At 36.1% G+C, this 17,115-nt stretch overlaps 1 protein-coding gene across 1 annotated transcript in view; it reads left to right on the top strand.

Moving 5' to 3' along the window:
- LMAN1L (lectin, mannose binding 1 like) overlaps positions 1 to 17,115 on the top strand; it is a 652,875-nt gene that overhangs the window by 343,593 nt on the left and 292,167 nt on the right. The window contains exons 8-9 of the mRNA XM_044077189.1: positions 6,337 to 6,463; positions 13,221 to 13,420. Coding sequence (XP_043933124.1) covers positions 6,337 to 6,463; positions 13,221 to 13,420 — 327 coding nt within the window. The remainder of the gene's footprint in view (positions 1 to 6,336; positions 6,464 to 13,220; positions 13,421 to 17,115) is intronic.

Genomic DNA, 17,115 nt, shown 5'->3' with positions numbered 1-17,115 from the left:
AAGCTTCAAATAAAAATGTATGTTCATTAATACAACCCATTAGTTATCTGTTGCCAGTTCCCCAGACTGATGTTCCCGTACAGCTAACGAGACTGGGGGCTGCAGTTCATGCAGCTGCTCTGTTCATCTTTAAATGGCTGTTTCTCCTCTCCCCACAGCTACATGATTTTGGGGTTAGTATATTTAAATAAGGTGTGTGAATCCTCCTACATGAGGTTCAGGGGGGCTTACTGCCCTGCAAGTATCTTGTTACTGTTGTATGGGATCGTATCTCTGCTACTTGTGTTTTCAGTCCTTCTTGTGCTTGACTAGTCACCTGTTTTGTGAATTGGCGTTGATAATTAGGATGTGCAGTGAAATATGTTCACTCATTCATTCAGTCATTATCTAGTGCCCACTTTATGCAATTAAAGATTGCGGTGAAACTTGGTGCTCATGCAGAGAGCCACTGTGTACAAGATAAGAACTAGTGTTGGCTAGGACACACACACACACACACACACACACACACACACACACACACACACACACACACACACACACACACACACACACACACACACACACACGCACACACACACACACACACACACACACACACACACACACACACACACACACCTACTTTACTTGATTATATTGGTCCTACTAGGATATAGCCTGTTTCCAGGGTATTCCTGAGGTAATCATTTTACACATTAGAGAAATTTGGACAGGACATTAGGAGAATTCCCTGACTCTTTCTAAGGGAGGAGTCTGTTTGACACCATGAGACAAAATATCAGTGTGGTGTTTGAGGAAAGTCATAAGTTGGGAAGGGTGGCAAGGACAGAAGCTATAGAAGAAAAGGTTATGGATACATCTTATGTTATGACATTAAATGAGAAAGAATTAAAAAGTAAAAGCTCAGTTGTTGTGAAATGATATGGTACCTCAGAGCTTGGAGGACATGCAAGCAAATGCAATGACTGGAGTAAGTGTATTGCCAGAAATATCTCTGAAGGTGGAAGTAGAAGATTTCTAAACTGGTAATGCACAACCGAGCACTGTGCTGTGTAACAGAGCAGAAGCAGATCATGAGGAGGAGGGCCAGGGTGTTGTGAACAGCTGTAGGGAGAAGTAGTTTGTAGGCATGATGGCCGCCCATTGTTTCAATGAAAAAGTTGGGCTCCATTAAATGTATGGGAAGTAGATTCTGGATTTGAACAACAGTAAAGAGACTAAGAAATCTTTTGTAAAAAACATACAGATTTCTGTGGAGCAAAACATCATGATTCTCATCCTTTTCACTCAATAATTAGGGACAAAGTCAAAAGTAATAATGAAAAAGTTCTCAAATGGAGTAAACTTTTTAAAGGTATTATGGATCTGGAATGCTGTTAGAACACGCACATTTGTATCCCTAAATATAATCATTGGCTATTTTTACTGACTTCAGTCATCTCCTTTTTTGCTACAAAATCGCACATTTTAAGAAAGACAGAATAAAATTAGCAGACAAAAGTCAGTGACATTTAACAGCTAATGCAAGATACTTAGCTTCAGAGAAATTATGTTGTTAGACTGATCTAAGAGAGGTGCCTGTGAAATATCAGATGGAATCATTTTGAGCAGACTGCTTCTGAAAGAACAGCATGCCGTTTTAAACTTTTGCATATCTGTGTGCTACTAAATAACAAATGGAATACAAACTTTGACGACTTTTTGAAGTAGGAATTGTTAATCTAAGTCTTAAGTAAAAAGACACTGAACAGATTTTCAGAAAGATGAAAACTATGAATGAATGGACTTTGATATGTGTTCTCTCTTGTTGCTAATGTTATCAAAATAATAAGCAGTGAATTACAAACTGAAAGTGTATGCTGAGGAGACAAAAATGTATCTTGATAATGGTATGATATTTTGAACAAACTAATGCATTTGTTGAAGGTTTCAGTACAAGCACTAAACAATTCCTTATTCTTTTATATATCAATTCTTGCAGTTTACATACAAGGAGAGGAACTAGTCCTTACTTCTTCAGTCGGTTTGTTCAGATTTATTTGGCTAGACCCTAATGAGAAGGGCCAGGGAGACCTCTAAGGGTTCACCGAGGAAGGAGGGAGAAATTAGTCTGGGGTGGAGCAAGGACATAGCCAGCATTTTTTGAGGTATTGAATAAGATTCTTAAGGCCAATAGCTCTTCAAGGGATGCAGCAGAACATATTAGGGTTGAGTCATCAGCATACTGAATACAGGTAGCTTGTGGTACAACCTTGTGCAAGACATTAATGAATAAGGAGAATAGGAGGGGTCCTAAGACGGATCCTTGGGGAACTACGAGAGTGATAGGTAGAAGGGTAGATAAGTTATTTTTCCAAAGGACTGCCTGCTGTCTACCATTCAGATATGATTTAAACCACTGTGTGGTTTGGGTATGTAGGGAATTTGATTCTAAGGTTTGCAAGAGCAGTTGGTGGTTTACCATGTTGAAAGCCTTGGAAAGGTCTAGGAAGATGGTTGAGGAAAGTTTATCACTGTTATGGTTTTGGTTTATGACATTTGTAAAAGAGAGTAGGGCAGTTGTGGTACTATGGTTTGGTATAAAGCCATGATGAGAGTTTGTCAGGAGATTGTTTGCTAGTAGATGGGTCAGGAGTTGTACATGGATACATTTTTCCATGATTTTGGCTAGTGGAGACAGGATAGCTATGGGCCTGTAATTTGAGAGTTCAGTGGAACTGCCTCCTTTATGGAGCAGAATAACGTGGGAAATCTTCCAGATAGTGGGAATGGTAGCTTCCGATATAATGGATATCAGATAGGCTACCACATCAGCTGCTTTTTGTAGGTACTCTGCAGGGAGGAGGTCTGTGGCTAGGGTGGTTGGTTTTAGTTTACTAATTAGTTTTTGAATAAATGAGGTTGAGACTGGTTGAAGTTTAAAGATGTTTTGGGCACTGGGTGTAGTGGCAGTTGGATTAGGTCCACTGGAGGATAATTCATTAGCTAGTTGTTGGATGGTTTCAGTAAAGAAGTTATTAAAGGAATTGGCGACTTTTGCAGGGATTTTAGTTTTTAAATTTGTGGGGATAGGGGTGGAGGATTGTCCTGGGTAGAGAAGCTTATTTAGACCTGCCCACAATTGTCGTGGTTTATTTTGGTGTTTCTGTTGTAGGTGGCAATAGTGATTTTTTTTTATCGGACATAACAGATTTTTTAGTATCATTCCTTAATTGTCTATAAGTAAGATGGTCTGTTAGGGTTTTAGTGACTCGCCAGGTGGCCCATGCTTTGTTCCTAAGTAAGATTTTTTGCCTAGTTTCTGCTGTAAGCCATTGGGTAGGTTTAGTTTTCATTCTAATAGAACATTCTGAAGCATGGGTGTTTAGGATGGATAAGAATTTGCTGTTAAAGTATTTTACAGCCTCCTCAAGTGGCAGATGCCTGAGGGAAAACCAGTTGCAAAGTTTGAGGTCAGTTTTGAAATTAGTAAGGTTGAAGTTTTTCTTATTCCTGATTATTGGCTGTTTAGGGATTCCAGCCTTTTGCCTGATAATATAGGTGTGAAGGTGATCACTTATGCTGTCAGGAAGGGTTCCAGCTTTATACATGTCGGGTTGACCGTTGATAAGGATCCAGTCTAGGATAGTTTCTTTATCATTAGGTTTAGTTATCCTGGTAGGGGAGGTAATGACTTGTGTGAAACCATAAAGGTTAATATGTTGAGTAGGGGGTTCTGAGGAGCAGGTGTACCAGTCTATGTTAAAATCCCCAAGAACAATGGTTTCTTGGGAGTAACTATTTGACACCCAGTTTAGAATGTCCTCAAGAATTTATATGTTTTTACCTGTGGGGATGTAGACACAGATAATACATATGCATTTCTTTTTATTGATTTGCAATTTAGTAGTAATAATTTCAGCCTTGCCATTTCTAGTTGTTTATATATATATATATATATATATATATATATATATATATATATATATATATATATATGTATATATACATATATTAGGTATACAGGGATACAGACAGCTCTCATTGTGACCTAGATGACCCAAGTTCAATTAACGGCTGAGGTAATGCAGAAACTGGAGAGATAGGAACTTTTGAGGCAGAACCTCTTCACCTCTCTCTCTTAGTGGATAGTTGGGGAATGGATGCCCAGGTGTGGGCTCTGGGTAAAATCCCCATCAATGGGACAGGGCCATTGTTGAGACACATCTTGTGAAAGCAGAATGCATACCCATTATATGTTATCTCTTGGGGATGTGGTGGACATGTGTAGTGAGTACGGTTAGGTCTTAAAATGAGAACTCCAAATCCCCATCGAGGATGATTGTACCACTCTCACCACTTACACTCAACTGTAAGTGGGAAAAAATGGTGGTGGAGTGGGGTGACTAGACCAGTTGAATTAAATGGGAGGGAGACTTATTGGTCAAGGAGGTGACTGGACCAAAAGATTTTTTTGCTGCAGAGCCACATGTCATTCAAGGGGTAACTGTGGCCATAATAAAAATGTTCATTATGTAAAGAGATTTGTCAAGAAAAATAAAAGTCCTTAACAATTTGGTACATTGTATAAGAAAAAAATGACAAATTCTAAATTGTGAAAAACTGCTAGAATTTTCAACTTAAATGGTGGGGGGATGGTTAGTGTAACTGTATTGAAAGAAAAGCACAGCTCATGGAAAGTAAAACTAAGCAAAAAAAGTGGAATATTTATTAATGATAATAAAGGAAGCTTTTGTTTACAGAAACTTCTGAAGAGAGAGAGGGAGAGAAAAAAACACGGTAAATAAGTTAAAGAAAGAAATACATAAACAACCTAAGAAAAGTGCCTGGGAAACAGACAAAGAAAAAGAAAAAGTACAGCTTTCTTGTTTATTGCAAAGGTTTGTCACATTATATTAAGCATCATTTGTAAAACAAATGGAAAAGGAAAGGAAAGGGAAGTGTGAAGAGATGAAGATAAGTGGGTTAGCATAGGTGTTTGGAGAAAAATGATAGGAACAAAGCAAGAGGTTTTATTTAAAGAAAGAAAAGGTAGAATGACAGCTTACATACAGTATGTTACGAGTGTAAGAGCACTTAAAATGAGGTTCATACCTCTCAATTGTCCAGACTTTCACAGAATGTCCAGATTTTTGCCTCAAACTTTTGGCATGTTTGTCGTAAAATGTGTGGTTTTCTGGTAAATCATTGATGATTGAATTCACTAAATTATGATAGCTATTTGACCTTCAGCCTTCATATCCTCCAGAAAATACATAGTAACACAACAAATTTTATTCTAATAACTTTCTAATTTATAATCTGTAAAATTTGTCTCTAGTTTTGGGCATTTGTCCTCTCATTATTTTTGGCTTTGTTGCTAGGAGAGAAGCTTGGGTTGGATAACTAGTTCTTAAGGGATGAAGAGGAGCTGAGGAAAGTAATGTATTTTAGATAATACCAGTCATATGGATTTAAAGGTATATGTGCAGAAGAGGAAAGTTTATTTTTTTCACATGATACTCTGTCAGGAAAAGAAAGAGTTAATACAGAAGGAACTGGATTTTTATGGGTATGGGTATCTCCATACATTGAAAACTAAGAATATCAAGCAGAGAGATGAAACAGAGCTGGTCAATCAGCAACTGATTGAGAAAGACACAAAAGTAAAAATTTCCTGGTGAAACAGATAAAACCCCAGTTATGACCAAGGTAATCTGGGTTTGATTAGCAGCTTGCATGCTTGACAGTACAGAAGGGGAAAATGGGCATTCTTGTGCTGGGGCGAGGAGGTAAGGTCATGGCCTGTATTATGCTGCCAGTTCTGAAAGTGATCCCTGATGTTGTCAGCAGGTAGAAGACAGTGAAGGGGCAGTTATGGGGATGGCTTCTCAATCTAGTGGTGGTATTCCATGATGGCTGTGCAATGAGAGGTGTGCAAGCTGTTAGAGGGACATTGGTAGCCACTACAATGACATAGGTGCCAATATCAACACTCATGGGGAGGGGTTAGTGCCAACCATACAAAAATGCTACCATATGTAAAATGATGGTGTAAGCAAAACCTTCAAAGCTTGCCCAGATGGTGGGCAATCAGGAGAGCTTTTTCTTTAAGGAATCTGAATGGAATATTCTCTACTCCTACTCCTACAGAAGGAATGGTCTTGAACTGATGGGAGAAGGCTCATTGGCTTTCTGGTAAAGGGGGAAAAAGTACGTGGAAAAAAAGATGTAAAACAATTATATCAATTTTGGCAACATTTGATTCCTTGTTAAGGGTATTGTAACATTTATTATAACTGAAAAATGTTTTTGTATGACTAACAATTTAGTTATATGTGTTTGTCTTTCTAGTCTGACAAAAAGCAAATCTCAGATTCTGAAAGGGATGCATTTCAGAAAGAATATGAACAGTTTCAGAAGGAACTTGAAAAAAGAAAAGAAGATTATCAGAAAGACCACCCGACTGTTTCAACACCAAGTAAGTTGTCACCTCAGAGAGTTTATATATCTGCGTACTTCCCTATAGCTGAGATTCTCTATACATTTCAAAATGCAGTGTTTATTATTAAAGCAATGAGTATTTTTTGATATGCATCAGCACTGGTGCAAATTGTTCATTCAGTCATTTAAGAAGTGTCAGTGTGCCAGTCACATATCACTCCTCTACAGTTAAAACAAATTATGGAATATAAAAAATGAGGAAACTACTATGCCCTTATTTATTCACAAAAATAGCTGCTATTAATTTGAATGGTATTTTCTGGTTGAACAGGACAGGTTCTTCCAACCGTGCATTTCACACAAAGTACTAAATCCATTATAATTGTCATTACCCGTGTTCACTGTCAGTCAGACAAAAATGCAATTTACTAGATTTTATGGAAATTTGTGTAAATCAGAGAAATATGGAAATCAAGAAAGAGCACAAATGGAAATATTTATGGAAGACTTAAGTATGCCAATGTTAGAGGTAGATAAGGATCAACAATTAACAGTAAAGGCAGGTGGAGATGAGATAAAATGGTGATGTATAATCAATCTGCATGAAAGTCTCAAGGAAAAGATGGGATTTCTGTGGAAGTTTGGAAGCTAGGAGGGAAAAAAGTGATAAATATCTGGAAGTTTTTGTTTAACAGTGTTTTTTAATCCATTCTAATAACAAAGTCTTACTACTCACAAACAAGTCAAATAATGTTGCAGGAGACTCACTCTACTCCCTGTACATTGCTAAACTCTGGAATAGTATCCCCTCACAAGTAGAACTCTCCAACAAACTCAATATATGTAAACCACTGCTTAAACAACATCTTAAGGAGTCCTGGTCCTGCACATGGTCATCACCAGGATAAGACTTTGTGCAATGCAAGCAAATGGGACTCTCAGCAGGCCTCTGTTGAAAATGGGTATTACCCAGTCAGATTTCCATGTAAACAAAGACAAATAAATATATAAAAGAAGGAGAAGCACCATCATCTTGGAAGAAAGCTGTGTTGGGTGTAATACCTAAAGTTGGCAAAGACCAATCCAATCCAGCTTCATATACATAATTTTCAGTTTTAAACTTGATTGCAAAGTGTTTATGTCTATACTAGCTAAAAGAATGGCAAAGGGGTTGCCAAAATTTATAAATATGGATCAATGTGGTTTTGTGGAGAAGAGACAAACATTTGAAACATTATTAGAAGAATGATGATTCAGAGGGAAACAGAATGGAAGAAAACACCACTATTGTTGTTGGCTCTTCATGCAATGATAGCATTTGACAGAGTAAGCTGGGATTTTATGAGTAGGTCAACGAAGGCATTTGCATTCCCTTATACAATAATAAGGTTAGTCAGGAGGATCTATGAGGGACCAGAGGCAAGAAATAAAGTGGGAGGGTTTTTCTATGATAAGTTGTGTCTTTACAGAAGAACCAGGAGGTGTATCTTCTTTCCCCTTTGTTATTGCATTATATTTAAAGCCATTGTCTGTGAAAATAAGAAATCCAAAGATAAAATTGGTATGGTTATCAAGAAAAGTTAGCTTTATTTGCAGATGATATGATTTTGTACCTGATAAATTCAGAAAAGGACATATCAATGTTTTGGAAGCATTTTGAGACATTTTCAAGTCTTTTCAGGTTATAAAATTAATGAAGACATAACAAAGGATATATCCATAAATTATATATCAGCACATGAACTGGTATTTCCCTCATTTATGGGGACATGATAAGATGAATTATTTAGGAGTATGGATTAAAAAAACTGCTATTATGGCAGCTAAGGATATGTGAGAACAAGCAATGAGAAACTGGAAGCTCTTGTTTATGGATATGATAGTAAGGTACAAGCAGTGAAAATGTTTTAGTCCCTTTAGTTTTATATACAGGTCAGGCATATATTTATCAACAACTAGAAGTTGTGGACAACAATTAATAAAGCATTGAAGGAATTTATTTGGGAGGGGAAAAGGGCAAGATTTAAGTGGGAGAAGTTGATCCTTACTACAGAGCAAGGTGATTTAGGATTACCTGATTTGAAGTGATTGTAGAGCTACACAGTTAATGCTCATATACATAACATAAGCAGAGAGTTATAATTCAAAGTGGAAAGGGATGATGATGAAGCGGGGGGGGGGGTTCAAGAAATAAGGAAATACTGGAATTTTGGATGCAGATTCTTAAGGAGAATAAGAGCAGCCATACAGAATATTGTATACATAGAATACCTGCAAAGTGAAGGATTTAGTGTAGAAAATCCAGCATAGGTAATGTCACAGCAGGATGGAGCAATGAGTCCCGAAATTAAGGAGAAATGGGTGGAGCTGGAGACATCTGAAAAAGAAGAAATATGGAGAGGGAAAGAAAAAGAGATTTGATATGGTGCAGCATTTATGCAAAGAAGAAAGCAAAACTAATCAATGAAAAATGTAGCACCAAAAATATTTGAAGCAAAATGCAGGTAAAGGCATCCAGATTTGGAACATTTCACAATACAAAAAAATAAGAAAATAAATGGGGACAGTATAAAAGAGGATTAGTAATGGAGAATTTAAAGAAATACAAACTGAAGTTATGTATTACCTGTGAAGTGAAGGATTTAGTGTAATGTCACAGCATGATGGAACAATGAGTCCCTAAACTAAGGAGAAACAGGTGGAATGAGAAGCATCTTATAACTTGCCATATGATGGTGCTCTGGAGCCTTTAGTTGGAAACCAGTACAAAAGTTTAGTGGGAGATGCACAGCAAAGGAAAAAGTAGGAAACAGTGGCAACTGTGACATAGGCAATGTTGTGCAGTGATGGGCCGAGGAGTTTCATTTGGTTTTAATAGAGATGCAAAATCAATGTTAAAAGCAGGAAAGCTGCAATACCAAGAAAATATTAATCTGGGACTGGAATGTGATATAAAAAAACTTGAGCAGGAAGGAGTTTATAAATATTTGGGAATCAATGAAGGATAGACAATAAAACATGAACAAATGTGAATAAAACTCAGTAAGGAATACTTCAGAAGACTAAAACTAAAACTGAAAATAGCCTTGACATCTAGGAATAAAATCCAAGCTATAAACCAAATTTCTCTTCCTCTGTTGGGTGTACAGTTTTGGTGTGATTGACATTCCCCAAAAAGTATTGTAGCAAATAGAGAAAAAACAAGAATGCTTCACGTCTATCAAATGATATTTAAAAATCATAGTATACCAAGATTATACATTCCCCTCTCTGTAGGAGGAATGGGCCTCCTTGAAATTCATTGCATGTATAGACATGCAGTTGTGGGACTGCATAAATATCTGCTGATCTCATTAGATTCAAACATAGTGAAAGCAGGTCTAAGATGATCTCTCTTCTTAGTTTAGCAGAAGCATTCTGGTGTCACATTGGAATGGAAATCAAACCAGAAGTAGACAAAAATCAAACAGTAACTGAATGTGTCAAAAAAACAAAACAAAAGAGAATATATAAAGAAGGATCAGATGAGAAGGAAAGAAATGTGGAAAAATCATAAACACAGTGGCAAGTATGGTGATCTCCTAGAACAACCTCATGTTGATCAAGATTTGACACAGGAATGGTTAAGGAAAGGTGAGTTGAAACCAAAAGATGAAAGGTTAATAATGGCAGAAAACAGAAAGATAAGCGATGCACCACACCGTAAAGCTTATCTTAGCGATTTATTCAAAACTGCAATGCGACAAAAACAACAAGCAACTAGACAAAAAGACAAGCGCATTCAGCTATTAAAGCCTTCTTCAGATAAGAATACATATTGGTTAGAACAAGGCAGTATATTTACATGTCTTTCGTCATTGGTTGGTATATCATTTATATTAAGCTTGTGATGTGATTTTTGAATGTGGATCTGAAGAAGGCTTTAATAGCTGAAAGCGCTTGTCCTTTTGTCTATTTGTTTGTTGTTTTTGTCGCATTGCAGTTTTGAATAAATTGCTAAGATAAGCTCTACGGTGTGGTGCATCGCTTATCTTTCTGTTTTCATTTGTGACTTTGTTGAGCGAGCTTAAACTGAGCATCCTTCTGTTTTTTCAGGTTAATAATGGCAGCTCAGCGTAGGGGACTACATACATGTTGGATTACAAAGTCCATTGGGAGAAACAGACAAATGTTGGCTCTGTAAAATAGAATTGAAAACAATTGCACACCTTGTTGTTGGGTGTACAGTGAAAAGTACAATACAAAATGGCAAGACTGTTGCACTGAAGATTGTGCAAACATTACAATACAGAAGTAGCTGAGAAGCATTGGAAACACAAACCATAAAGCATTATAGAGAATGATAAAGTGTACAGCACATGGGATCACCCATTACCAATAGTTAAAAAATAGATCTGAGCAAAAACAGATGTAAATGTCCATGAAAAAAAGACAAAAGTAGCATTGTTCACTGAAATTGCTACACATAGTGATTACAGTGTCTCACGTACAGAGAGACACAGCCATAAAATATCAGAAGTTGTAAGCAGAAACAAGAGCAATGTTGAAGAAAGGTACCCAGACAGTTTTAATAGTAGCAGGAGCAATGGGTCTAATAAAAAAGAATCTACAATCGTATTTAGATATACTACCAGAACATGTAACTCCTTATCAATTGTAGGAGGAATGAGTTCTGGGCATATTTTGAGTGCTGTCAAGAGCACTTTTGGCTAACACTAAAGATTTGAAACAATGCTAATTTCAGGAACTTTATTTATACCCTGATGTAGGAATGGGGTCCATTCCATTTATGGTACTGGAAACCCAAATGTCTTGAAGAAATAAAAAAAAATATTATATTCATAAAGTAGCAAAAAGTATTCTAAAAATTAATCCAACCTGAGAATGGAGAAATAAGGTTTTGCTGAGAGGGATGTTTGGAAATAGGGGTATATAAATAGTTAAAAGATTTTATCTGGGAGGGAAGAGGGCATGCATCAAGTGGGATAAGTTGATCCTTAAAATAGAACAAAGTGGTATAGAATTGCCTGATTTGAAGGGAAATTTTAGAGCACATATAGGCTCATGTAAATAACACAAGCAGAAAGCTATAATTCAAAGTGAGGATGATGATGAAGCAGTGGGCTAATTCAAGAAATAAGTAGAGAGTGGGATTTTAGATGCAGATCCTTAAGGAGAATAGCAACAGTCACTCAGAATATTATATTCATAAAGAAGCAGAAAGTATTCTAAGAACTAAGCCAAAGCAAGAACGGAGACAGTTGATTCTGAAGATGAGGATGACTGCAATTAGTGGTACAGAGAACAGGCAAAAGGGACTGGAATTTACTGGAGAAAACTGGCAAAGGAAGCAAGGTATTGGGAGGAAATGAGAGAGTGAAAGCTAATTGAATGGAATGAGGGCAAGAAGACAGTTGGACTGCAGGTTAAAGACTGTATTCCATATCTGTGAATCTAGTAAATCACATTCAGTTCAGTAAAAACTTACAGAAAAGTTTCGCCAATTTTTGCCTACGCCCTTCCACCAGCAGTCTATGTATCAGCCCCAAAAACTAAAGTCATATGAAACCACCTGACAGATCAACAACACATATAAGCCATGTGCACATTATGACAATAGTGGAGAAGGCAACTCTCAGAAGTCAACATTTTGATTTCTACATAAGAATCGAAATTTGCACATTTTTCTATAAAGTGAACATGGTTACATGTTTAGTTACTGTCTTCAATGCATTCTACCTACTTATGGTGTACCTTTTGTAACAAAACTGTGTTATATTTTGTATGTCACTTACTCTGTCTAAATGCATATGTAGTTTGTTTATAGTTGTCATTCTTGCTTCTGACTTTCTCTGCTTGGGTCATTGCTTAAAAGGGACAAAAGACCAGCTCACTTTACCCAGTAAGTGAATAGCAAATAAATAAATAATAAAGAAAATGTTTGCCTGATTTTTGATTACATATCATACATGATTTTGTGTTGCAGCATTGGTACACTTGCTCTGGGGTTTCTTTGTTTTAATGTGTGAATAACCAGAATGCACTAACAAGGGTACATCACACTGTGTTCATTAATAAAACATCACATCAACATCTTCATCATTATCTGTATTTAAACTTTCTAAACCCAGACCTGCTTTGATAAATGATAAAGGCAACTCAGTCTCAGCTCTTTGGATTTACAGAACTGGTGTTTTTTTATGTCTTCCGATCCTTAGTAGGATTCATGTTTCTGACATGCATGGAAATTCTTCAGTACTTCTAGCTTTTAACTAAAGAAATTATTCTTTTGAGCTGGGACACAGGGTCTCCATTGCCTAGACATAGTAATGCCTTAAGTTTAATTCTGTTGGCTATCAAAAAATAATTATTAGAACATGAAAATCAAAGTCTTAATCAACTGTATTTGAAGTAATGAATATTGTAAACGAGATAAAAGAACTGAAAGAGGGATCTTTAGAAAAGGAAATGTGCACATTACATAGTAATAAATGGAAATTGTCAGAACAATACATGCAGAATAATGTTTAAGAGGAGGAGTGAGGTTTAAGGTAACTCAAGAATTGAGAAATTTATGTAATGTTTGGCCGATAATAGGTATAAAGAAAGAGCAAATATGTTATGTATAATGCAGGTAAATGTAAAGAACATGTTAATATGGTTTGTTTTATGTTCTAGCAATGTATGTTTGCCTATGTCTTAAGTGATAATTTAATAAAGGTGTTTAAAAGAATACTTCAAGACTTTGATGTGCTGTTAAAAAATGTTTAATTTTCAATGTTTTTTTTCTACAGAAGAAGATGAGTTCTATGAGACTGACAGGCAGAGGGAGTTGGAGATGGTTTCCAAAGGACAAGACCAAATTCAGCAGGAGCTGAATCATCTCACAGAGCGTCTAAAAATGATGTGGGGGGAGCAGAAGAGGCATTCTGATATACTCAATCGTTCAAATAAAGAGGAAAGTCAGACTACAGTAAAAGAAGGCCCTACAATGGTAAGTGCTATAAAGCTGGGGAGTTAGCTTCAGATAAACAAGTAAGTTGCTTTTCTCAGTATTTAGGACATATTATTTATCAATAAATGCTATGGCTTTCGAACTGCAATAAAAACATGGCAATTGACTTGCAAACATATGTGACCACCGTTATAGGGTAATATTTTTGCATGGATGTCTTTTATCATTCAATGTGTGTTGGCATAGCATACTTTACATGCATACAAATATTTCAAGCATGGGCGTTAATGCCCTTTTAGCTTGCCAATATACCAAAAACACTTCTTCCCATAATAAGTGTCCAGGCTGTTCTTAAAAATATCTAAACTAGTACTTGGTTTAATGTAATTAGGAAGTCTAGTCTATGCATCAGCTATTCTGTCAGAGAAACAATTAATACACTTCTCAGTCCTATAGAATCTTCTACATAGGTTGTCTGATGATTCTCTAGTACTTTTTGATAACCCCAAACATTCCCAGAGGTAGTTGTCTTTAAATGCCCTATATATTTGAATAAGGTCTCCTCTTAGATAACAGTAAGAGACACTGTACAAGTTCAGATATTTTAGTCTTTCATAATAACTTAAATTTTCACACCCCTGGATGTTCTTGGTATATTTCCGCTGTACTCTTTCCAGTTTGCTCATGCCTGTTTACTTATAGGGTTTCCATATTGTTATTCCATACTCAAGTTTGGGTCTAATGTAATTAACAAACAATGACTTCATCATTTTTGATTTCCTAGACTTTATAAATCTTTTTACACAACCAATAGTTCTATAACTATCATTAACCAATTGGTTGACATGATTAGAAAAACCTCATAGCTGAATCTACCCATATGCCCAGGTCCTTAAATGAGTCTACAGTTTCAATCGCTGTGTGCTGTATTAAATTTTCACCTTTCAATTTATGTCTCCCAAATATCATATGCTTAGTTTTTGATGTATTCATCAGCATATTATTCTTCTGTGCCCAAATGGTCAATTTAGTCTACTTATTTTGCAGACCATGCCTTATCTGTAACACATGTAATCAGTTTATCCAATTTCAGGTCATCTGCATATAGACTATAGAACACATCAGATGAAAAAGTTAGGTCTGAAAGATACAGTCTAAACAAGTAAGGTCCTAGGACAGAGCTCTATGTGACACCCTGACTGTAACCAAGTATTTCACCTGTCCAGTTGCTGTATGATGCTTGCCATGTCCTATTAGTAAGCCATGCAGCTATCCATCTTGTCAAGAGTACATCAATACCCATTTGTAATAATTTATTGATCAGTGTTTTGTGTATTACCCTGCCAAATGCTGAAGTTAAATCTATATAAATTACATCACAGCCCAATTTTTCATCCATAGCTGTTATTATATTGTTATAGAATATCATGTTACAGGTAGTAATAGATCTGTTTTCAACATATGCATGCTGATATATGTTATCAAGTCCCAACCTATCCATTTCTGACAATAACTTATCCAATATTACCTTCTCCATTATTTTTCCACAGCATGAAAGTAAACTTAAGGGTCTGTATGACTCTGGGTTTGTCCTACTCCACTTTCTCTTGAAGACAGGTTTAATAAGCACGTCTCTAATCTTAGGGAATCTCCCCATATTTATATGACCTAGTGAATAACAGATATAATGGTACCATAAGTTCTTGCTGAAGTGTTCTCAGGTCATTGTTACAAAAATTGTCTCCTCCCTGTGCTTTGTTTGGATCCAGTTTGTGCAGTTCTTATTCAATATAATCTAATTTGATTCCAATATCTGGGGTTACCTGGATGTCACTAGGACAACTTATCACCCCTTTTGTGCAGCCAAACTGTTTTGCATAAGATTTTGTAAATACATCTATAATCTGTTGTGTCAGAGAATACATTTTAGAATCTGCACACTATCAATCTGTATATCTTTATTCCTTCCATGTCTTATGTATCTATAAAAAGATTTCCTATTATGCTCAAAATCTTTATATAAATTTTCTTAAATTTTTTCTTGATCTTGTCTCACACAATGCTTTATCTATTTGTCCAGCTTGTTTATTTCAGTTTTCAAAGTTGTAGTTCGACCTCTCTTCCATTTCTTATACTTTTTGTCTCTCACCTTAAACAGCTATCTTGTTTTTATGGAAATATATCCCCCTGATGTTGTATGCCTAGATCCTGATGTTAAACATTTTTTTGATTCTTTTGCACTCAAACAATTTATCTTTCAAAACTTTCCACATTCCATCTGCAGTTAACACCTCGCTCTAGTTAGTTTTACATAGTGACTGTTTTGCTTCCATATAATCTGTAATTAACCTTCTGTGCATTGGTTTAGATTTCAGTTTGGCAGAATTATCTAGCAACAAATTAACCTTTATAACCCCATGATCACTGCACATCAATGGTGGTAAAACTTGACTTGAAGTAACAATAATTTCTTTAGGAACACATACAATGTCTAGTATGTTCTGTCCCCTGGTATTTTATTTTTTACCATCTGAGGCAGTTTTTATTCCTGAATATACGTTATGAATAATTTCCTTACTAATGTTGTTGAATCAATATTATTCCAGGCTGTTTCTGGTAAATTTAAGTCCCCAGCTAATATTCTTCTTCCCTCTTGTGTTTCATGCAAGAAATGTATGAATTCCTCTAGGTCATCTGCACTTGACTTTGGTGGTCTGTACACTCCAACAATTATTATATGTTCCAGGGTTGTCTTTATTGTCACAGTTACACAGTCTATAGTATTGGTGTTATCACTGAACATGTAATAATCACAGGTCTCATAACTATCTTTAATCCCTATCATAACATCTCCACTTGATTTTTTGTTAGAATGTCTGTTACAGTAAAAACATTTATACCCTAACAGAACTGGTTTCCAGTCATTGTTATTTAACCATGTTTCACAAACAATAACAACATCAATCTTGTGGGAACGTAGCAAATTTTCCAATAAAAAACACTTTATTATTAATGCTCCTAGCATTAACAACCATTAGAGATGCATCAAATGCTGCTATCTGTGAAACATTAAAATTTTGACTTGGCAAAAATCCTGGCTAGTATTTGTCAAATATTGCAAAATATCTGCTCCAAAAATTCTCTTCCCTGATCTTGACAAATGCATGCCATCCTGTCTGAACACATGTGCCCAAAACTAGGCTTGGATGCTCTATACATTTCCATTTTCAGGATAGTTTTCCCTATAGGTATTTACCCCAAAATCTTTTCATTCATAGTGACCTAACTATCCTTTCTAAAGGTGACTTGTGAAAAATATGTCCTAACACCAGTGCAAGCTACATTATCTAAGAGGGCTGTCAGTTCCCTACTAACAGTCAGATAATCCTTGTGGATGACATCATTTGTACCAACATGAATAAAAATGGATCCACATTTCCTTACATTAAGGCATTCCAAGGCTTGTCTCACATCTTCTATTTTTGCTGCTGGCAAGCATAACATTATTCTATGTTCATTATCTTCTCTGCAAATAATAAGTATCGGTTCCTCTAATAACTGAATCTCCAATTACAAGAATATCTTTGTTGGCCAGTTCTGAAGAATCTTCAGCTATACTTTGTATCTAATGCATTGTCTGTTCTCCGTGTAAGACAGTTCTGTATACTATTATTTTATTTCTTGGAGCTTTTCTCCCCGGGCCTCTAATGAAAAACAACTTTGCTTAGTCTGAC

The sequence above is a fragment of the Protopterus annectens genome, chromosome 7.part0 (genome assembly GCF_019279795.1).
Source record: "Protopterus annectens isolate FY-2018-M chromosome 7.part0, PAN1.0, whole genome shotgun sequence".
NCBI classification, from domain to species: domain Eukaryota; kingdom Metazoa; phylum Chordata; order Ceratodontiformes; family Protopteridae; genus Protopterus; species Protopterus annectens.
Note: the sequence above shows the minus strand (reverse complement) of the source record. Positions and strands in the feature narration are given on the sequence as shown.